General features: G+C 39.3%; 2 protein-coding genes across 2 annotated transcripts; both read right to left on the bottom strand.

Annotated features, from left to right (window-relative positions):
- Positions 1-564: 564 nt before the first annotated feature.
- LAP3 (leucine aminopeptidase 3) lies at positions 565-14,480 on the bottom strand. The gene is made up of 13 exons (XM_069014364.1): positions 14,321-14,480; positions 13,740-13,855; positions 13,351-13,405; positions 11,482-11,587; positions 10,215-10,374; positions 8,263-8,424; positions 7,142-7,300; positions 6,302-6,426; positions 4,880-4,968; positions 3,645-3,747; positions 1,952-2,031; positions 1,186-1,298; positions 565-1,077 (listed from the first exon to the last, which is right to left on the bottom strand). The coding sequence occupies exons 1-13, from the start codon at positions 14,441-14,443 to the stop codon at positions 879-881; spliced, it is 1,590 nt and encodes a 529-aa protein (XP_068870465.1). The 5' UTR covers positions 14,444-14,480; the 3' UTR covers positions 565-878.
- A 422-nt stretch (positions 14,481-14,902) lies between these two features.
- Positions 14,903-23,953, bottom strand: CLRN2 (clarin 2). The gene is made up of 3 exons (XM_069014366.1): positions 22,904-23,953; positions 18,964-19,143; positions 14,903-18,555 (listed from the first exon to the last, which is right to left on the bottom strand). The coding sequence occupies exons 1-3, from the start codon at positions 23,154-23,156 to the stop codon at positions 18,290-18,292; spliced, it is 699 nt and encodes a 232-aa protein (XP_068870467.1). The 5' UTR covers positions 23,157-23,953; the 3' UTR covers positions 14,903-18,289.
- Positions 23,954-24,035: the final 82 nt, after the last annotated feature.

Below are 24,035 nucleotides of genomic sequence, written 5' to 3' on the forward strand. Positions count from 1 at the left end.
CTCCACAACATTTAACAAAAACCCCCCCAAACCCCACCCTAAGCAAAAACAAATCCCCATCCTCTAGGCTTGGATCCCCCGAACTGCCAAGAAAGCATCAGCCCATGTTTTAAGTGTCAGGTCTGTTTGATGTTTGAATGATTCTGGTACTGTCCCTGCTTGGAGTGTGGCCACCTCACACCAGTAAAGACAGGAACTATCAGGACAACAAAAGCCATGTGAGATGGCAGTAGATTCCCCTAAAAAACCCACAAACACTAACTTGCATTCACTAGCTTTCTGTGAAAGAGTTACAAGATACAGTCTTGTTGACATGTTCAGAACTTACTACATAATTCTGTGCTGAAGCCATGCTAATCACACTAATTGCAACAGCCTAAAATGTCTGATGCAGCACCATTTCTGCCTCAGTACATACAAAAAGCAGTTTAGTTTTTCTAAGGAAAAAATGTCAGAATGGTGTTTTTATGAACAACTTTGCAGAGTTACTGTTGACACCACCTACAGTTCACCCAAAACTGAGGCACATCTATCATCTATTGGTTATTCTCTCTCAATCAAAACTTACATCCAAATAAGGTATTTATTGTTTACAATAATTATGTCTACTTTACATATAAAATAGGCATCTCAATAATTTTCATTATCATGTTTTGGTATTAAATACCTCAATAGTTCAAACAGAATAATTTCTATTTTAAGATGCATAATATGGGATGACAAATCCCAAAGTTGAGATATTCTTACCCAAGTAATAATTTATAAAATGCATTTTTAATTGTCATAGTGGAAATATGCTTGAGGCATTCATTTACAAATTATACCTTTTAAGATTTTTTTTCCTCAAGGCAGAGTGGGTGATTTTAGAACAAGTATTTTTATTTGGCATTGTGACTATCTTGACTTAATCGAGCTGCAAACTCTACAAGCGTTCTCGTGGGTCGCCCTGCCATGCCCTTCCGAAGATAGGGCACCTCATCTTTATTCGACATCACCCCAGCTATATCCAAATGAGCCCAGTGAGAGGCAGTCACAAATTCCTTCAGGAATGCAGCAGCTGTGCATGCTCCTCCAGCTCTGTGGGAAGCAGAAAAATTTATTGTTTCCAAAGCAACTCCAACAGCACACATATTAAACAAATAAGGTGAAAGAAAGGGGCACATGAAAGATATTGGTTCATCTTACCTGCTGTACTTTCCAATGTTACTCACATCTGCAAGAGGACAGTCTGTTACTTGTTTTGTGTAATGTTCAAAAAGAGGCATCCTCCAAACTCTGTCCCCTGTCAAAATGCTGGCCTGAAAAAAAACCAATCATAATTTGGGAAAATTATTATTTTTTTTTTTTTTACTGCACTTGTAAGCCCTGGTTTCATGCATGCTTCTTTTTGTTTAGGTTTTATCAGTCTAAAAATCTTGAGCCCAATATATTAGGTTTTTGGGAATACACTGTTAGCAAAATAAACCAGACAATCCTGCTTTTTGGGAATTAGCCAAAAGGCAACATCAAAAGACCACTTTTTTTATCTGTTTTTCCTTTTCCCTGACAACAGAAATTCTTCCCCTCAGAAGCCTCCTTCAGGCTACACTTCAGCCACTCACAAGTCCTCTCTGAATTTCTGTCTCCATGATTTTAAGCAAGATCAATTATCTTTTTAACATGAACTAATTACTGCCAGTAGTCCAGAGCTTATGCATAGGCAGTAAGTTATCAGAACATGCAGATCCTTGAGATGTTTGGTGTATGATACTACATCTCACTGAAGAGCTAGTAATTAATAGTCAACATTGTTTTCAAGTAAATATAGGATTGACATCATTCCTCTAAAATTTCAAAATGTAATAACATCTTTCAGATTTGCATAAAGACTTTCAGTAATGTACTAACTTTTCAATAAGATATATAACTGAATTATTACTATTATGATTTAATAATAATGCAGATGGCCTACCTCATAGAGGTGAGTCCAAAGCCAAGATGAATTTGTGAACACTCCAGTTGCAGCAGATCCCAATGCAACATCCATGGCACCTAAAAAAACACACCTTCGAGCTTATATGATAAAGGCAAAGGTGAACCTGAGCTATTCCCCACATCCTGACTCCTCACAGAACTTCCCTGTTTAAACTCCCATTATCAGTAATAGGAATTAATCAGACTGCAACACCTGAAGACTTTAGTACACTCACATATTTGAAAGTCTGAACATTTTTAAAACATTTATATAGTCTAAAAGACACAAGAAATCATAAAAATTATATTCTGTTTCCCATGAAACTAAATTTTCTGATTTCAGCTTAATGTTTCTTAGAAATATTTCTAAGGTAATGTATTAAGCAATAACTATCCTCTAAAATAAATCTAGATATTATTTTCATGTAGAAAATACAAGTGAGTGGGCTTTTTCCAGTTTATAGACCTCTATAATTTTTGAGCTCATACCTTCTCTTTTGTGAATTTCACTTAAGTAGACTTTAGCACATCATGTGTTAACTTACTTTATTAAAATAATCCTTATCAAAATACTAGAGATTACATACATATTTACATATTTGATGCCCCAGAACTGCTTCTCTAATACCAACACTCAATCCTCAGTGAGGTGAAAAAAATAAAAAAGTAGTTTAACAAAATATGTCAAAGAAATTTCTATGGGAGCCCTCCTTCTTCCTGCTCAGTGCCCAGGGATCCCAGGTGGGAACACTTTAATACAAGCCAGCGATCTTAAAATCAGTTTCCCTTTTGTCTATTGAAATTTTCCACAGCATTTGAACACGTAAAACTGATGGAACATAATTTAAAGCCATGAATCTATAGCAGAGAATCTATATAAGCATGATTATTTTGCTTAGCATACTCATTAAGCAACACAGTGGAGTCCTGTCTGAATTACTCTTCCGTGTTTGCTTTTATTTCAGCTACAGTCACCTCACCCATGACACCTTGTTAGTGAGTTCATGAGCTGCATACACAGTTGCTGGTTTTAAATTTAAATTTACAACCTCATTATTATGCAACTGTAGAGATTAAACAATTAAAACACATTTCAAAATGCCTAGAAGTATGCAAACTGCACAAAACATAGGAGGTACTTCAGTCAAACCAGTTCTGGGGAAGATGATGACGACTCTCCTGTCATCATGGAAGCCTGAGCTAGCTCACATACTGGCACTGGCTACGTCAGAGCTCAGGCACTCAGCAAAGCTGCTCAGGAATCTGTCTGGGCTCCAGAGTGGTCTATGCCATATGAACTGGGCAGAATTCTTCCATGAACACGCCACTACCTCTGCATCACACAGCCCTGGGAGCTGGGAGGGTTTAGCTCAGAGATGGAAGAAGCACAGGGAAACACTGTGCAGAAACATTGAAGGCTGTGTAGGTTTTTCTGCTCTTGGTTCCAGCTGGGCTGGGCCAGCCCAACTTCATCTCCACTGCTGAGCACATACTCTGCATGTCCTATGTGTCCCCTCCCCACTCCAGAGACACACAAGCTGTGCTCGCTGTTGTCCTGCAACATGCAAAATCATCCCAGTTGCCTCTGAATTAAGGTTGGGTTTACATACACAGTGCAACTAATCCACAGCCCAACTAATGAGTAACACAAAACTGACTTGCAAAATGAGCAGGGAAGGGACACTGCTTACCTGTTAATGTTGCAGCATTCACAATCGCCCTTGCATTAAAACTGTGGGCGTAACAGAGAGCATCAGCTAAGAGCAGTCTTCCTTCTGCATCTGTGTTATCTACCTTCAATGGCAGTTAGTAAAAAAACAGATAAAGTACTGTAAACATCTCTTTCACTGATGTATTTCTCACATATTATCTTAATTAGTTGTTGGATAGAGGCCCTAGGAACTTCAGGTAATGAAAATTTACTTAAACTACACTGAAAAAAAAAGAAAAAAAATATAGTATTGATATGCAGTAATGTTTATAAAGTAAAAGCATATCTGTAGCTGAGGTTAAGTCATCTTTCAGCACAGCAACCTCCTCCACATGCTGGGTCTCTGTCCTGCTGGCTCCTCAGAAGAGCCTGGAGAGGTGCCTCAGTGGAGCACATAGGCTGCATCATGTGCTCTGAGCTACCAGCACTTTCTTGCAAATTTCTTCTTGGTGGGGAAATACATGGCCAGTCTTTTTCCCTTTCAAAGCAGAGGGTGACTGAACTCAGTTTTCAGAGATGAACATCAAAGAAATGGAAGGTTCAGCAAGTCAAAAGTGGCAGAATCACAGAAATTCAGACAGAAGGAAATATTAACCCATCTAATTCTGCATTAAATCAGTGACCTACCACAAAATGACTTTCAGTACAATTTATTCTATTAGATGAGTATGGAACCATTTGTAATAAATACGAAATATGTATCTTGGATACTGATTTGGCAAGCTCCTTTGAACAAACAGCCCCTATGACTCAGAGTTCTGATTGTTCTGAGCATTTTGGCAGTGTAAAGACATTGGTTCTATCAGCAGGAAATGGATGTCTTACTCTCATGAGTTACTCCAGATAGCAAGGAATTGTTCTGAAGGGTCTGCTGGAAGCAATTAATGTTATTCATTCAGACTGAAAGCCTGTATGTACAAGCATTTTAACAGCCTCTTGTGCCAAACAAGCTTTTCCAGCATGCTCAGTAAATGACCTTACTTTGCAGCTTTTCCTAGCAATTTATAAAACATGTTTCATCTCTTCAATCTATATCTGAAAAAAATCCTATGATAGTAATTTCTAGTTAATAACATGCTTCTTACATTTTTAAAAACAGTACATTTGCACTGCTTATCTTTAAGGGTTTGTTTCAAACGTACTCTGACTGCAGTCAACTTGGTTGATTACACCAATTCATTAAAAGTACTCAAAATCCAAGTTTCGCAGGCATACCTGTATTGTTTTTCCATTCTTGGCTCTAACTACATCCCCAGGCTTGTTTGCCTTACCACTGGGCATATTTTCACAGAGGGGTGCCAAACCTCAGAGACAAAAAGAAAAGTGGATTATTAATTTTCTTCTCAGAAAAGTTGTAGAAAAAAACCCACTTAGATAAACCCCAAACACCTCCTTAAGCAAACAGTAGAAGTGTCGTTTTGAAATTAAGCTCAAAATCCAAATTTTCCCGGTTAATGAAAGACACGTGGTCCAGTTTTCAATCAGGGAAACTCGTGGTGGTGCATGATGCACCACCATGCTCTCTCACCTACACTATTTTATCACTAGGATTTTCTTCTACTTTTTTCCCAGACAAGTGATATCAGAGGAGCAATAAATATTATGTCTCCCATATATAATTATTCACATGGAACTTCTTTCTTTCTGAAATTAAAAACTTCTCAAATAAATACTCTGAGCCATTTGAACTCTGCTCATTGTATAATGTCCAGAGGGGTCCGGGGTTGTCACATAACTCCAGCCACACCAAGAGCAACTAGAAATGAGCAAAAAAACAGGCTCAGCATCAAAACTGCAACTACAGCTGGGATCATGGAATGAAAAGCACTCTACCACTCCTAGGGAAAACCTGCACCTGGCACAAGGTCCACAAGTGGAGCACCACTTCTCAGTGGCATGATGTACAGGCTCCACTGCCAGCCCTTCCCATCGCACACAAAGGTGAGGAACTCTGTGAGGATGCGTGTGGGCATCGCTGCCCTCTTCTGGTTGAAGCATAGAAGTGACTGAAGTACCAGTTAACTCCCAAGTTCAGCTTCTCAAACTAAAACTTAATCTTACAACATGTTACATGTCATTGCCACAGCATCTGAATCAGCACATTTAATTTTATCTCTGCAGAAAAAAATAAGCTTTTTTTCCTGGAAAAAAAAAACCAACATTGCACATACATAATAGTATCAGCAGACTGGTTTCATTTGTTTTAGTTTTCTGCTGAGATATTCACCTAAGGAAACTAAAGCTGATCCCTCTTCCTGTTAAGTTGTGACAAGCACTCATGGAGGTAGCTCAGCGAACTCCTTTTCATACTATCTGCTTACACAGACATGCACATTCCTTCTTGTAATGAAGGATCGGCCCTCACTTTATTGACAAGCATTTCTCACTTAAGATCTAAATATCATACCTTAAAAATCTTAATTTGGTGTTCCAATATTTTATTCAAGTAAAGAATAGCAATGTTTTTGTATGCAAGTAAAAATGGAAGAGAGGTTGAGCAAGGGAATGAGAGTAGTAGGTGTGCAAGCATCCATGATGTTTCTACATGGCTTTTACCATTGCTAATACTAGGAATGTTCTCCCTCACAAAACTCTGTAGAACTAAGATTTTTGGATTCTCCACACAAACACACTTACCAATTATGTTGAGAGGTAGATTTAGAGCTGCTGCTGTCACAATGGCTGAACAGACAGTTGCTGCCCCTCCCATATCTGCTCTCATTGCATCCATACCCGATGATGGCTTCAGTGAAATGCCACCGCTGGAACAAACAGCTCAAGTTCGATGTCACATACACTGATGATGTTCTGTCCATCAGTATGTGTTAACACCAAATATCAGTTAATGCTAGACCTGGTGCTCCAAATACTCCTGCAACCCTAGTAAGTGTACTGAAAGCAAGGTATCTGGGTTTTCATTTCAGATAAAATATTACTTCCTCATCATTAGGAGACCATTAGGTAAACTGCAATGGTCTAACTAATTGGTCTTCATAACAGCAGTGCACAAAACAAGAAAAAAACAGTACACTTGGTAAAATCAGCATATGGATGGGGAACTGACTGATAAATTCTTCAGTAGTATGTGACATGGAAAGTAGTTATAAGGAATTGCTGCAAAGAATGAACTATTTTCTATTTCCTTAAGCATCATCTAGATGTCCAGTGACATACTGCAATTCTAAACATGTAAATTCTTTATCCACACGTTTGCTCAGGACAAGAAAAAAAAATAGCACCTTCTTTATTTTCTTTCCCTCTGAATTTCCTTTTTCCCCCTTACAAGATGATACCTTATTAATTCCTACTTTGGACAACTGATGTTGTCTCATCCCCAGGAAAGGCAGCACGAGCTACACAAGTTCAGTAGAATGGCATTGGAAGATGTGCTGAGCAAAGGAAAAGCATCTCCCTGTTGAACACGAATAGCAGAAAAACATTTTCTCCCTCCAATAGTTAAAATATTAGCATACATACCTGTCAAATGTAACTCCTTTTCCTACAAATACCAACGGGGAGTCATTTGTATCAGCACCCCCTGAATAGTGAATCTCCAGAAAGATGGGAGGTTCAGCTGAACCCTTAGCTACACTCAGGAATGCTCCCATCTCTTGTGTTGTTATCCAAGACTCCGGTCTGGAATAGAAACATATTAGTTTGGGTTTTTTGTTTTTTTTCAACTGGACACTTTGACCAAGGTGGTTTTTTTTAAGAGATCATGATTCTTGAAGGTTTGTACACAAACCATTTCATTTTAGTCAGTTATTTTGGAAACTGTAATTTAAATCCAACCATTAGTACCTTTTTTTGTGAGGCAGAAAAACACTTCAAAGTTGCTCTTTGATTTTCGTTCTGTCTTGTTTAAAAAAAACCAAAAAACAACAGCTTGTCTACAGTTTCTGCATCAGAAACACTTATCTTTCACTTGCCTGTGAGGCTGTAGAAGGCATATGAAGTAACAATATTGCAGCAGGTTACATTTAGCTTTCTGCTAGCAAGATTTCCCTCAGCCTTTTGCTTGTCAACAAAATAGCCTCCAACACTTGCACAACCAGTTAGCCTGTTTCCACTGATGAGCAGAAAGTAGGAATTCAGGGGCAAGAAGCACCAGCTATGCAAATCCACTTGCAAGGGCTTTTATCGTTCCATCTCACATTTTTAAAAACTATTTTAAAAATCCCAACAGTAACAGCAATAAATAGAAGATGTTTTATTACCACATCCACACAAAAAAGGAAAGGTATGTAAAAAACCCACCTGGGAAGAAAACAAAAGGTAATTAATATTAGCCCTCTGTTCACTGAGGCTTCTTTTCACAGCACATGTTAATTAAGCAGTAACTGACTGCATGACTAATTGACAGGTAATGATTTTACTGCATCACAGTATCTTGCTTCCTCTGCAAACTAACAGCTCATCTTCTAATTCTTGAGAACAGCCTCCATTCTGACACCCCTCATACCTTTTCCCCAAACACTCTCCCTGCTTTTGTCATTTGAAGTAGCAAAGGGAAAACGAGATTTGAATAACCTGGAAGGTATCTTATCTTACTGTTATGGTCCTCTACCCTACAGAAGAATCATTTCTGTGGAATTTACCTTATGTGGACCTTTACATTGCTGAAACTTCTGAGCTTCTGTTCAATATGTTCAGCAAATTTGATGGGGGTTATATAATTAGCTGGAGCCTCCATAAGGTACCGAGCAAGGTTCTGTCCCTCAGCGTAGATAACACCTTTTTGCCAGGCTTCACTTTCAGCACTGAACAACAACACACAATGATCAGGATTATACACATTTGCAAAAGTAAGATGTCAGCATTCACGTATTCTCTTTCTTAAAATGCAGTATCATTAATTTGGAGCAGTTAAGAATATCACAGTTATCTTACTACAAGGAATCTAGTCTAGTAACTCTAGAACTCTGGTTCTAGTCAGTGCCAAATACTTCAGAGAAAGCTAGGAAAATCTGAGAGCAGACAGATGTAAAATTATCTATCCAATTCATTAGGTCTTGTCCTAATCATGACTAACCAAAGATTGGCTTAGATCCTTAAACACAAGGTTTAATACCCCTTCCAAAGTTTGTAATCACATTAATTTTAACAGCCTTGAAAGTTTTTATTTACCATATAAAGTCTCCAATTCTGTTTTTGCCTTTACCGAAATACGATTATGTGATAAGAGTGGAATTTGGATCTCATTTCATAGTGCACTCAAGGCACTTCACCAACAAATGACAGAACAAACATACACAGAGCTTGTGTAGGAAATGGGAGGTCTCTCTGGTTACTTTGCCAGACGACCAGTACAAAACCTTTCATTTTACTGAGACAACTTACTTGCTTTATAAGTTATCACAAAGCAGGGCACTGAACTGGATTCTGCCTCTAAAAAGAGCAGGACAATGGTAGAGGAATCCAGGAGGAATACAGAAATATTGCCTGGATATGGAGGGATGTAATTAAGAAGCCAAATGTCAGCTGACACTGAAACTGGCAAGGTAAGCACTAGAACAGATGGCCCAGTGAGGACGTGGAATTTTCAACTCAGGAGATATTCAAATATGGACTAAACAAAGGGCTGATCAACCTGACCAAACTTTAATGTTGTATGTAATGTCCAGGTTATCCCTAATCCAAGTTGGAGCTGGACTGAATGACCTCCAGAAGACTTTTCCAACCTAAATTACTATATAAAAAAATTACTTCCAGTGTTGTAAGTGGTCATAGGACCATCTATGTTTTCAGGAAATGTTTATTTAATATGAATTTAATCAGCTCCCAAATTATCTTCTGTGCTACAAAATGGGAAGAGTGTTTATTTTACATATAGCTTATCTAGACATGCTTAATCAAGAGGGTTTTATTTTATTTCATTAACTTCTTTGAAAGGAAGAATTTATTCCTGTTTAAATTACATACAGGAAATACCTCCCCTATGCACGACAGAATATTCTATACAAAATATCCAAAGTCCACTCTGGTAATTGTTCTGAAACCAAAAGCTCTGGTTTTACTTTCTGCTCTCCAGTAAGTGATGTCTATTTAGAGACCAGAAGAACCCTGGCTTCTCGCATAATATTCTGTGAATGAAAATATAACAAATGAACTATGTAAAATATATCCATAATGCATTGGTCTGGTGTCAGTTAGTATTTCCTGATTCTCCAAAGGATTTATCCATTTATGGAGTTTGAAACACCTCTTCTCCAGAATTTTGGCATACAATACCAACAGAAGTCATATATGACAACTACTCTTCAGGTATTTTTTTACTTCTACTTTTATTCTGGCCCTTCTTTTCTATGAAGCTGCATTTATTGACCCTTAACCTCTGAACATGGCATCAAAACACAGAACAAACACTATAAATATACTTGAGATGTAAAATTCTTCAGGAAATTCAAATGAGTAGGAGTTAGCAAGAGTACTGTTGCTAGCACTATTCTTTCAGTTTTGTTTTTCTCATGCACAAGCATGCCACGCACACAGTTTTATAAATAAGCAAGCAAACAGACAAATGAATAGGCAAGCTTTCCTTTGCCATTACCTTCCATGTAGCTGAGGAGTAACTACAGGCTTCTTTTTTTGCTTCAGCTCACTATATTCATGCAATCCAAGGACAGCACCTTCTGCAGCTGCTTGCGCATCTCCGCAGGGATCTACTTCCACACAAGGAATCTCCAGGTCCTGGAGCTGCCTGCAGCCAACTGAAAAATACGCACAGACCTGAAGGCCAACTACTGCACAGAACAGCAAAACAGGTGTCCGAGGTGATCAGTGGGCCATTTCACGGAAAAAATAATTGTAACTGAAGATATCTGAGTTTATAAGTATGTCAGTTAAAGAGATCATGCAGTAGAATAATTAAAAATGCTAATAAGCATATACTGAGAAATTTTTACTAAAAACACCACTTGATAAATTATAATAATTAAAGTGTTTCACAAGAATAAAAAAGGAAAGATCAAAGTTGTTCTGACTCCTTTAAGCTCATTCTAGAGCAAAGCAAGGCTCTATTACTTTGGAGTGCTATGAATTACGACTATCTACAGGTATTAGAAATTTGTCATAATTTAGATTTTTGCCAAGAATATGACTGCTCTTTTTTTCCAGATGAGTTTATACACCCTTTTATAAAACAATGTATTCCATAAATTCTATTTTGTTCCCAAGTAATTTAACAATGTTTTATGTCAGCTACAGTGTTAATATTAATTAACAATGTTAATGGCACCTACAGACTAGCACTTTGGACATACAGTTGTCATCCAATCACAGATTATAAAGTCTTCAGTGACAACTCTTTTAATTCTTATTTTACACACTTAGATCCAGCAGTCATCCTTGATTAAGATAAGCCCTCCTCTGTCTACAGAGAACATGCTGAATCCTAGTACTGATGTTGTGGAAGATGTTAGTTTATAATGCAAATATCTCAGTTATGAAGTGGCAGAAGTAAATATATGTGCATACTTAAGCACAGAGTGACCATAAAGTGAATTGCTGATGCTCCCAGGCTTCAAAATACTAATTAGACAAGTGCCTTTTCAATATCACACTGTTTAGGAAAGTTATGTGATATAAATAACTGCAGTTTCCTGTCTTCAGATTTGATTTACACTCTTGATGACTCCTCACTAAGGAAAAATTTACATGAACATCAGTGACAAGTAAATGCATTTACCAAACCATGCAGTAAGTTGTGCATTTCAAAGCAAAGGCATATCTAGACTTGGTCTTCAAAAATGGAACATGCTGCAGAACTGCAATTGCTTTATAGACAAAATGTTTAAAAAATTTTAAAAATGGTTAACCTGCAACAGCTGTACGAATATTTTCTTTGCCTTCATTCCAGTTTTCTTGTTCATTTATTCCAGCATTCTTCTTACCCAAGCCAACTACCACCACACTTGGAAAGTCCTAGATGAAGCCAAAACACAAATGGATTCATTTCCTCATTGTTACAGCCACAGCAGAGCTGTTATAAAGACTTTACTTTCCAAATCAAACTAAGCACATCATTAAAATACATGCAGTACTTCTTCTATATCAGGCACTTTTCATTAAGAGTGCCAGTATGGTGCTGCTGTCCTGTGCTCCCAATCATTTGCCACAGGCTTGCAGTCAGTTATTCTGTTGTCCAGTTAATAATCATGTGCATTGCACAGAGCAGACAGGGCTTTATGCTCAACACATGGTAAATTTGATACTCCTAATGGCAAGCCTAAGAGTCCTTGGAAAGCAGATTCAGCTTTCAAGCTGTAAGAAAGGACAGAACTGATCTGGAGAATTGTAACCTTTTTTGGCACAGTAGTATGTTCAAGGAAATAAAACAACTTCAAAAGTTCAGTGTCTTAGCTCATCTCAGGGGCTCTGCTGGCACGATTTGCCAGGTAGCAAACCAAAGCTGCACAGAGGTACACCTCTCCGTAACTCAGGAAAACAATGTAGCATGGCAGACTAAATGCTTGCCTTGCAAGCAAGTGGAAGGAAAAAAGAAGCAATGAGGATTAAAGGAGCCTTTTAAGAGCAAAGTCAAATTTGTATAAAACTCAAAGCTGTATATATATATATGTGTGTGAACATATATATATATGTATGTTCCTATAGCTCTTAAAAAAATTAAGATTATCTTAGGCTTTCCCCTTCCATCTCTGTCAACTTCTAACAATTAGCTTTCAAACTGCTACACTGTAGTAAAGTCTTTTAGTCAAAAAAATGCTGAAACTTGTGTTAGCTATCGAGAAAACCAGTGATACCAGTTAACATTCTCCTGTCTTCTTTTGCAGACATTTGCTACTCACTTCAGAGCCCATTCTACATGCAGAACTGGGATAATGGGACTTTCAGTGCACTCAACTTCCATGAAATTTCTGAGAGCCTTTTTACCAAGTCCAGTGTCACCTGCATGAGGTGTCTGCACAGGAATTTATACATGGTAGGCAATACTCACTACAAATGGCTTTATTTCAGATTACTTAAATAGCCCTAGTGTAAGATTCAGTTACTTAGACAGGGATGCCTAGTGTCACATCACATGCCTGCCTAGGCCTTAGCTACTACTCCAAAAAGGCACAAATCATACCATATTGGTCAGCTTCACGTATATGCATTAGAGGTATCCCGGCTTCTCAAATGGCACCAAAAGCCTGACTTTGAGCAGATGAATCCTCATCTCATACCTTGTGATCTATCATGTCTGTGCAGACAAAAGTCCTGCTTGAAAAACCGTCCCATGTCTTGCTTTCAGAGGTTTCAAGCACCTGACTTAAAACCTCTGACAAAACATATGATGGGACTACTTTGTGTTAGAACTGTCAGGTCTGGAAGGTCTTTGTACCTATCAGTAACTCCTCACACACTCACCCCTCCCGGACACAGGAGGCACAGATGTCAGATCCGAAACTGCCATGCTTTAGCTCATTCAGGAAGCAGCTATTCAGAGTACAGCACCTTTGGAGCAGACTTGTTTACATCCTCTCCATTTGCAGCACACTGGAGGGAGTACAGGACTGTGCAAAAGGCTGTGCAAATATGGGCAGTGCAGAACAGGAGTTGAGAGTGTCAAGAGGAGAGAAGAAGAGTAGGCCATTTATACAAGCACAGCAGTGAACTCAGCTTAAAATTAGATGTAAAGGCAAACTTCATATATCAATCAGCATACAAAAACGCAAAGTTCATACCTGATGCAAACCATGAAATATGCGTGTTTTGCCTTTCTTCAAAGGTGGCCCACATCTAGGACACAAAAGCATTCTTTCAATACAGAGGTCCTTACTGTGATAAATCTTACAGTACTACACTCACTCCATGACCACGCAGTGCGCCACACAAATGTAACGGGATGCTTGGCTCTGTGCTGATTCACAGCAGAGGACGGGTCCCATGAACATTTTGCATGTGTGCTCAGTGCTTGGCTTTATCATGGGAGGTCCCCTCCAAACTCTAGAAGCAAATACCAGCCTGACAGTGATATGGACACAGACACTAATAATGAAAAAAAAAAAAAAGATCATTCCTACTGGTATTTGTAGATACTTTAATCCATTTCAGAAGCTTATCACACACTTACAGGGACAGAAGTGCTCTCAGCTTTCCGGACAGAAGCCTATCAAAAGCATCTCCTGCACTAGTGAATTGGGCAGCACCATCATCCTTTTCACTAGAGTAGACTCCCAGAACAAGACCCTAGAAAAGGAGACGCGTTAATGTAAGCAACACGAAATTTAGAGACCCATCAGAGAGGCAGCAAGCACACTGTTCAAACTATTGCTACCTCTGTATTTATTTATCTCAGTTTTTGAATTTATCTAACGTAATGAACAGAGTAACTCTTCAGTAAACCAGGATCAACTACTACAACTACTTTAAAGTGTGAAAAAGAAATCAGATACAACGTAACTGAACTTACAACAATTTTGCCGAGCACATGAAGACAAAATCTCTTTCAGTCAGTAATTTTAAATACAAAAGAACTTATCCCCGCCAGTGCAGACCTCCAGTCTGGTACACCCAAGAGAAGCAGAGGAAGCCGCACCACTCCTGACTCAGCTCCGGGGGGCACACGGGGGGCTCAGCCGAGAGCCGCGGGCCCGAGCGGAGGAATGGACACCCGACCCCCCGCCCCGGCTCCCCCCGCGGGTAGCCCCTCACCTTCCCGGCCGGCCCGCGGCTGTGGCCCCGCGGCGAGGGGCCCCGCGGCGAGCAGCTGCAGGCGCGGGGCGCGTCCCGGGCGAGGCGGCGCGCAGCCACGCTCCGCACGCAGGGCAGCAGCATGGCAGCGGCTCCGGAGGCGGCAGAGCGAGCAGCGGCGGGCCCGGCGCGCCCCGCGCCTCATCAGCCCGCGCCGCGAGGGGCGGCGCCGCGGCCGCGGAGGGAAGGGCCGGGATGCCGCGCGGGGCGCCGGAGCGCTCCCCAGGCCGGGAGTCCGGGGGACGGCAGCGGGGGTTTTCTGCTGGTGTACCAGCATTCGTACGAGGGGGCGGCTCGGCTTCACAGTGGATTTTTTTTGCCCTCTCGTGGCATGTTCTAGATACGTGGTCGTACTTCTCTCGGGGGTTTATCACAGACTTAAGCAGCCCTGGTCTGCATACTGCATACTTAATTTGCATACTGAAGATTAAAATATAAATTATTTAGGAAAAATAAAGCTTTATTGCAAACGCACGTTATTTTCTATGAGAAAGCAGTAACAATTTCAGGCTGAAATTACAAATAGAAATAAAAAGGTGGTAATTGAAAAAAAAATGGTGAGAATGACTGTGGTTATATTTTGTCAGGAAAATTCACAACAGAATACGAGATCTGTATTCTGTCACTGTACTGTCAGAAGTAGATATATGCTCAGCAAAAGCACTGCATGGAAAAGAACTGGTTGGAGTTTGCTGACAGTTATTGTATTGTCAGTCTGAAGAGCATTGAACATGCACTGGACTTTAATTTCAGGTGATCCAGACCTTTTTTGTTTCTTTCCCTGCCCCTGAAGCATGAAGCATAGATTTTAAGTAATTCATTTTTATATGTGAGAATAAGACACCTTATGACACTATGTATAACAATGGTTGCTTTTCTTTAAGTGGAGTCACACTGTTAAACCAGCAGAACATGATGTAGAAGGAGTTGGGCCTGTTCTCTAGGAGTCCATTGCATTTCCCACCTACCAGCTTTTTCCATGAAGTACATGGTAGAGAGACAAATAACATGTTTTATTAAGAACAGCAGCACTCAGAAATAATGACTGAGGCAAATGGCATCCAATTTGATTTATCTTGTAAAAATACATTTTTTAAACATTAAACCATCATATTATTTAAAGGATCAAAGCAGTAATTAATTTTTAGCTTCATTTATTTTGGCAAGGCTGTTGGATACAATGAACAGTTCCTTAGTTCTTTGAACTCCATAGCTTCTCTACTTACATGGTGCTTCTATATATTATTCTGCACATACAAATTAAGTAGGTATTTTTGGGATATATGAGGATGTCTTTAATTTTATGGAAAGATAAGGTTAGACCCATAATGTCTTCAAAGTTCTGGGCAGATATTGCTCATAAATGTTCTCGTCTGGGATTTCAAATCTTCCAAGGTAAGAAGTGCCCCCAGAGAAATATTAATTTCCACGTGTTGAGCATGCATATAATCAGATACACTATGTGAAGCATAATAAAAAATGTGTAAATAAAGTAGACCACATATATCAAGTTGCACATTTTTGAAATTAGTTTATGATGTACAAGGGAAAGCTGAAACGGTCTAAGTGATAATCTTACCTGTTGTTAACCCCAGGATGTGCTTTGTAATTGTACATTTCAAATATGTATGACTGCATTTAACCTTTTTTTTCTGCAGATAAAATTTCCCAGGGCAAATATTCCATGCATTGACCTATCAGCATATCTTAGCAGGGCTTAAGCTCAGACAACCGGTGCAGCTGAAAGGTTAATTTAGCCTTACATCTGTTTCATTAAATTTAGCTCATGCATGGTGATACTTCTGTTCACTCTGAACTGAAAATACTATTTTCTCACAGGTCACAACACTGTCATTGGGTGATAATGTTATTTGGTCATTCTACTTGTGAAGGTACAGTATCCCAAAATGATGCTTCATACATCTGCTGTAAGACAAATCTTCTTTTGGACCTTTACTGCAGAGTATGCTCCACTGTTGAATTGATTAAAGCCAAGAAATTAAAATGCTGATCAGCCCAGCCATTCCCCTTTAACTTCATCTATACAGTGCATTCTACAGGTTCTTCCACAGAGCTACTGTGACCTATCTAGGAATCCACTCCAACAAATGTTTAATCTTGTCCTTACCTAAATAGTCCCATGATTCTTATTCAACGATATTTTTGGAAGGGGTGGAAATTTGGAGGCCATTAAGCAGTTCATTATCAGTATGAAAATGTGTTGCAATACATGCATATTAATACTACTGAAAAGCATTTTCAAAGCAATCTCTCAATATGGAGGATTTAAGAATCTGCTTCCTTCTCACTTCCTGAAGAGAACTATATTTAGTAAAAGCTAAGTTACATGTCACAATATAATTCTTTCTGTACAGTAACTACATCTAAATTATACATGTTCATAGAAAGAGTACAAATGACAAATATTACATTTTCTACTTGCATAATTATGCCGCACTTCAAGTTTTTCTATTTTAAAGCCACTCAGAATTTTCTGGGAGGGGAAGATGGTGGTACCCCAGAGGCCTCTGTGGACAGTTTCCCCAGCACTACTGTGTTGTTACCCTCTAAGACACTTTCATAGACTGGGTTTGTTTGCTGCCTGTCCATATACTGGGTATTGCACCATCTTTCTGGAGTTGTGGCCCAGGGTACAATCTGAGTGAAAGCACCAGCAAAATCAGAAGAACAGTGAAATAAGAGGGTGGTATAAAATAGGAATCACTTTTTCTGATTTATTGAGTCTCTTTTATGCTAAAATTTTAATTGTTTTATTTCATTGAGAAATGAATTCCCTAGACTCATCATCATTTTCTATCTCTTAAATTTTTAAAAATAATTTTATTCCTCCTGAAAAAAGAAGTGGCTCATGGTGTCGTGAAGAAGACAGGTTATTAGGGCCTATTGCAGAGGCACCCTCACAAATTTCTGCTTCACTCATAATCCTCCTAACCTTGTAGAGCCAAACCCAGAGAGTGTAGAGATCACTGTATCCATTCTTAGTGGTACATTCCATATTCTTTTCTCAAAAATATTCACTCCTCATGACCCATGAACTGGTTGAATTCCTGTCAAAATCATGGTACTTCCTAAGAAAGCAACTTTTCCATCCATTTAGCCAGTTCTATTCATTTCAACACTGTTTCATCATACATCACTTTTACTTGATTTCAGATGGATTTAACAATTAACGCAGTTACAAAGACAATTTGTCAGATTATTATTTTCCAGGTTATCTAAAAGCACTATTACCTTTAATCTGTTTACTTTACTTCCAGAAGCTGCAATGAAACATTCATCTAGCAGCTAAAATTTTTTTCTTCATAGACTAATAGCATCCCATACACTTTACATTTCTCACTTCTTTGCCTTGGGGTATTGGATAATTTCTGTTTTAAAAACATTTCACACACACTTAGACTTTGCTGCCCCTTAACTTTAGCCTCACGTATGATGTTTTCTTTTTCAATGCTGTATAACATCATCAAACATAACTTATACGTCCCTCTCAACATGCTCTAGATAATTCTGTGAAAGTGAATGCCAAACATACATTCTTTCTGTTTTGAAATAACCTTATAGTTTCCAAGATTTCTGATAAACATGTTTTCTTTCTAAATAAAGAAGACACTTTGTTTGATGAGATAATATTTTACCTTAGTTTTCTAAAATATGCCAAAGTGCAAATGTTCTAAAAACTGAGAAACAGCATATATTCACTGCAGATGTCAGTCCATTTTGAGAATAATGATATTTTATAGCATTTGAGGTTTTTTACTTTTTCACAGACCTGTTAGTTGCTGGTATTGTAGACTGACATCTTTACTCAGGTTTATATGTAAATCATCTATCCAAAACAAAGGCTAAAGAGCCAAGAAGCTGTTCCTATCACAACAGTTCACTTGACCAAAATAGTTTTGTGTAGATTTGTTAGTACATGATATCTTCTGCTGTAACATTCACTTCTTCTGTTTTAGTCTTAATTTTAGGGAAATGAATTCCACTAATGGCTATTAGCAGCAAATTCACTGCATGTGCTGTGGCACTTGCCACACAAATCCAAAAACAGTCTTCAGAGCGTTCCTCTAAGATAACGAACCGAAAGACATTTTCCCGAAAATTGGCAATTCTTTCTGTGAGGTGATGAAGTTTCACAGCAGCCATGAAGCTGGTGACTGCAAGTACTACAAATCCACCTGCAACAAAATGAAGTATTTACCATTATCAAATCAAAACAAGACAGACATTTTGATTGTGCTTCAAAAGAGTTATTGAATATATCAGTGAGCACTCTACAGAGTAAGGATAGACAAAGGCATGGCTTAAAACCTTCAAAATGCTTAGGCTTTATTGTATGGGCAAACATACTTTTATCAGTGACACAAAGCCTAAAGGCTGGCATTCATAGCTCCTGTTAAATGTTGACTAGATGCAATAAGCTGAGATGCCACCTGGAAGTTCTGTTTTGATAGGTGAGAATTCACTGCAACCTTCATTGTGCTCACAAATGTTTAAGTCAAAGAGGTATTTACCAAGGCAAAAGAAGGAACTTGTATAATTTTCTATGAGTGTAACTAGAAAAAAACACTGGTAAATGACTTTACCTGCAAGGAAGTTCCAAAGACATGCTCCTGCTGGACCGTTAATAGCCCGGTACGGAACTTTTATTGCATTGAGAATGCAGAATCCAAAACTGACCAGAGAAAAGAAAATGGCCACACAGAGGAACATTATGATCATCACATGCAGGCCTGTGTTCAACTTTTTCACCATGTGTGGGAAAACTGTCAAGGAAAAATAAATGGTATGTTCAGTGTATAGCTTTTCTTGATGATGGTAAATATCACACTGTGCTGCTGCTTCCAATTCAGTTTATATTTAAGCAAGACTATTTTTTACAGAGATGTGGAATTCAGCTAGTTACACACACCTCAGTTCATGATGCTTTATTTTTCAGTGCATCAGACAAACCAGGGATATTCTGCTACAGGAATAATCTACACAGGATCTGTGATTAAGGATTCAGGCTTAAGTCCTGTTTATTTATCTAGTGGTGTTAATGTCTTTATCTCTGCTGCTGTATTGTCTGCCACATACTTTCACCTCTCTTCTCTGTACCAAACTCCTGGTTTTGAGCTTCTCATTCCTGTCTCATGCTTTTAATCTCATCCATTTGCAGTCTGATAGTCTCAGTTTCCTTGTTCAGCCCCTTGCTGCCTAAAATAGTATCACTTTTTCCTGTGTTTATTTTCTCATGTTCTTTTCTTCTATTCCTCTCTTTACTGCTGGCTCCAGTGAGATCTGCCCTGATTTCATATGTCCTAATCCCACAGGTTTGCCCTTTAAGATTCTCCTCTTGATTTCTCATCTCATGTTTATAGCCCCTTTATGCTTTTCTGGGCATCTGGTAGGGTTTTATCTACAGATGTAGGAAGCTTGTAAAGTATTGCAGTCAGGTAGGCTTTAGGTGAAGTGCTCCCATGTTTTGCTACAGGCACAAGCTCTCCTTAAGCAGACTGTCACTTGCTTGTCTCTAGAGAACAGTAATTTTCTTGGCTCTCTCTTCACAGTAACAGGTGAAGGGGGGGGGGGGCAGATTGGCCAGCAGCAGGAAATGTACACCTGAATGTTTAGTTTATCCTGCAGCCCTTCAGTAACACAATCAGAAGAAATGTGAGTAGGGAATTGTAGGTGACATGTTGACTGAGAGGAAAGAGAGGCTGATTGAGAGGAACCCTAAAAGCAAGGTGATCAAAAAGAGACCTTCAGCATAGCACTCATACATGTTTTGAAGAACTTACTGCCTAATTACTAAAACATTACTACAAAGAAGGTATACTATATTATAAACAAACAAATAAATAAATAAATTCCTGTGCTGCATAACTGACAAAAAACCCCCAAAGTCCAAACAAGCCACCTAAAAAGTAGGCAGGAATAGTTAGTAGATGTCACCATGAACATCAGGCATACAATTTGATCATGACATGACAGAATTATAGTAGATTCTGTAGAAAAAAATCATATTGTAGAAATCCCATACAAAAATATTGTGATTCAACAGATCTGTTTCAGTAGCTCATTCTGGGGTTATAGTTGGGCCTGGTGTACAGAGGAGCTACAGGAGACTGACAAGATGAAACAAGGGGACTAAATGAGAATCAGAAGTATATATTAGAAATGGGAATCCAAAAACTAGGTTGCTTTCTGACTGGAAAACAACTGGCAGTGTAACAACAAAGCACATGGAATTAAGCCTCCTTACAAACCATCAGAGATTTTAGGGCAGTTGTAAGGATTATTTGGTCTCTTTTCTGAGTCTCGCAGCCAAGTCCCAAAGACTTGGGTCTGGCTTAGTATGCAGAAATAAGAATCCATGGGAAGGATATTTCTGTGGAGACTCCTGACACAATCCAGCAGTATTTGCTATGCACAGGCAAAATGTGTGGCTTCCCCAGCTTGTTCTCAGGGTTTGACTCAGTTGTCAAAACATAAGCATCTTATGCCAACTTAGGTGTCTTAGGACCATCATAACGACCCCATGGGTCTAACATACATGTTGCACTATGTATGGAACACTTCCAGATGCAGCAGCTGGAGGCCAGATATACATCTTGAGGAGTACAAAAGAGCACTGGATACCTATTATGGCAATTGAGTCATGCTGTCACTGTCCCAGCTAAAAGCGAGTGTGCCAGCCATAAGTCTACTCTAGTGAATGCTAACAGAGTGAAAGGGGATGTACCAATAACAGTAAATTATCTCAATTTGGAATTCCAAAGTGCCAGAGGTACTGCCATACCGCACCACATGAGGTGTTAGCTTTGTCTTGATCTATGGTGCCAGTGGAGTTCCATTTATATCATTACATCCCTCAAGAAAAGTCTCACAGTTCTTGCTCCCCAGTAAATTCAGAATGCTTAGAGATTAAGGGGGAAATTCAAACCAGAAAAACGTCATGTCAAACGCAGAAGCCCCAGTCCTGCTCACCATTGTGCAAAAGTAACAGCTTTGTGTATTGTTGTTTGAAAACAGTATTGTGAAAATATCAAACTCAATAGAGTTATTAAAATATTTAAAAGGGAAAATCTCTGGAACACTCATTGACCAAAATGTGTATTTGTGCCTACTGAACTTAATGACCCAGCTTTACAGTTCTAATGGAGAATTCTTACTACCTTCAGTGAGAGCTCTGTTTGTCTAAGGAGTGCAGGCTCATGTCCTCCAAATGCATATCAATGTGCTCCAGTGTGACTGTGGAACATTATGCCTTCTTCTCAGGTTACACAGGAAAAAATCTGAAAGTTTATTAAATAGTCCAGAAAGTTGTACAGAATTTTAAAGGAGATTGGCTACCTTTTTCTTCATCTCTGACAGAAAGGGGTGAAAGAACTGGGATTGGATGAGCATGACTGCTATGTCCATGTCATGAAGTTGCAGCTGCAGTCAGAGCTTGAGCAATAATTTGGTTACTCTAAAAGTGACCAGTCCAAATTCATCCAGTTTAAAAACTGGTCATGCTGATCTAAGTTGAGGTTGCTCTGGTTCTTTTCTCCATTCCCTCTTAAGTCCCACAGTCACACCTGCCTTCAAGTTATAGGAGTGCTTGTGCAGTTGTGTAGTCAGACACGATCCTATGGGAAAAAAATTATTTATTTTTGTAGGTTAAATTTTTGGCCAGTTTAACTTCTGAACTACCTCACAACAACTACCAGAGGCACTGCAAAGGCTGGGACAGGACAGCATTGCTGTGGGCTAGGGAGAGGATGAGACTGCAGCAGCTTCAACTCATATTGGTTTAAGTTGCAGGAAATCTGTACAGTGAACTAAAAATCTTCAATGCAAATTACCATTTTCACTACAAAACAGGATGACTGAAATGTGGAAATTATCCAGCATACAGCTCAGTGCTTTCAAGACCTCAAGAAAACATTTTATGTTGAAAGGAATACATTTAGAAGAGTTTCTACAATTGTTAAGAATTCAGCAATTTATTGTCTCCAAACTTAAGAGAAAAGAAGGTGAGAATTTCTTCAACATTATTAATACAGTTAGTGGTATGTGCTATGGTAGACATTTGCATTATGACAGCCAGAGAAATACAAAAATGTGGCCAGCTAAATAAATCTCTGCTTCTTCAAGGGAAAAAACCTCAGAAGAATTCAACAGAGAAGGCAAGGACAAAGGCAGAGAGATGTCAAAGCAAAACTTGGCATAGGAAAAAGTCAGTCAAGGGGAAAGTATGATTTACAGGGTCATCTCCAAATGACTTTCACCCCTTTCACAAGGCTAAAAGGAAACTCTCCATCTAGCCCTAGGGATCTTCTTTCCCATCTTGATTCCAGGACTACAGAGTATAACTGTAGCAAAAATCACTTCTGAAATGATAGAAATTTTATATTCACACTCAAACACCAAACCATAAAGACTGCATATTTAGTTAATAATAATAATTTGCATTCTACGAGTTCTGTAAACAAAAAGAATAAAGTGCTAAATTCCAACTAGACATTAGACTGAATATTCAACCAAAATTGTACTTACTTGTGAATTTGGAACGCCGCCCACCCAAGCCACACTGGCGTGTTTTGCCGCCCCGAAAGAGTCCATAGTAAATGTCTCCAATGAACTTGACCAGCTCTGGATCTGTGGCATTGACCAAATCAGCTCCTGTTTTGCAAAGGATCTTTCCAGTCATCCACTTTGGGGTCCCCATTGCAACAACAATCAAGATAAAAGACACAAAACTTATTAGAGAAGCCAAAGCAAATAACGTCTTTTTAAAGCAGCCAGGCATCCTAGTGCTTTCAAGGGATCATCTCCAAGCCCTATCTGCAGTAGTCAGTTGTATTTCCCACTTTTCATCGTGCGCCAAAATCCACAGCCGAATATCAGGCATTTCAAAATACTTCTCTTGAAGGTCTAGCAATTAATCTGTATGGTTAAAAATCAAGGCAAAAAATACATTTTCCTGCAACATCCAGAAATGGTTGCAAGTAAGGTCTTCATTACATTGTAGTCTGGTGATGCTTCTTTCTGCAGCAAGTAATTCTATCTCTATGGCCTGTCTAATATTTCCTCAGGGGTTTAATTGTCCTGCTCAAATGACATCAAGTTTTTTACTGTAACCTCATGTGAAGAAAATTTCGAGAAGAATCCAGTTTCTTAGATTATCAAAGAAAGTGGGTAAATAGTTGTGTGCAAGGGACAAAGCATTAAAACAGTGTAATTTGGCTGGAGGATTCTGCTGTCGCCTCAGCCGTGCTGAGCTTCCCGGCGCTTGCTCCCACCCAGCTTCTAAATGTCACTGCAGGCAGAGTTATCTGAGGGACAGAAATGATGGGTCTGGAATCTTCTGAATTACAGCGGGGCGCACAAAGCCCTTCGCAGCCGGGGTGGCCTGGCCAGCCGTGCCGTAGCCCAGGGCACTCATGCGGCGTAACTCAAGCTACAGGTGCGATCCATGAGCGCTAAAGAAAACCGGCCGTAATTGCCCGCACGCTTCTACAGTTACTGCTACCCGAGCCCTGGGAGGACCTTCAGAACCACTAATTACTTAATTAACAGCAGCAGTAGCCGCGGGGACCGGTAACACGGCCCCCTGGAGTGGCTCGGCCGAAGTATTCGGACTTCGCCTCCCCCGCCCGCCCCCGGCTCCGCGCGGCCCGGGCGGGCG

Source organism: Aphelocoma coerulescens, chromosome 4 (assembly GCF_041296385.1).
Source record: "Aphelocoma coerulescens isolate FSJ_1873_10779 chromosome 4, UR_Acoe_1.0, whole genome shotgun sequence".
Taxonomy (NCBI): domain Eukaryota; kingdom Metazoa; phylum Chordata; class Aves; order Passeriformes; family Corvidae; genus Aphelocoma; species Aphelocoma coerulescens.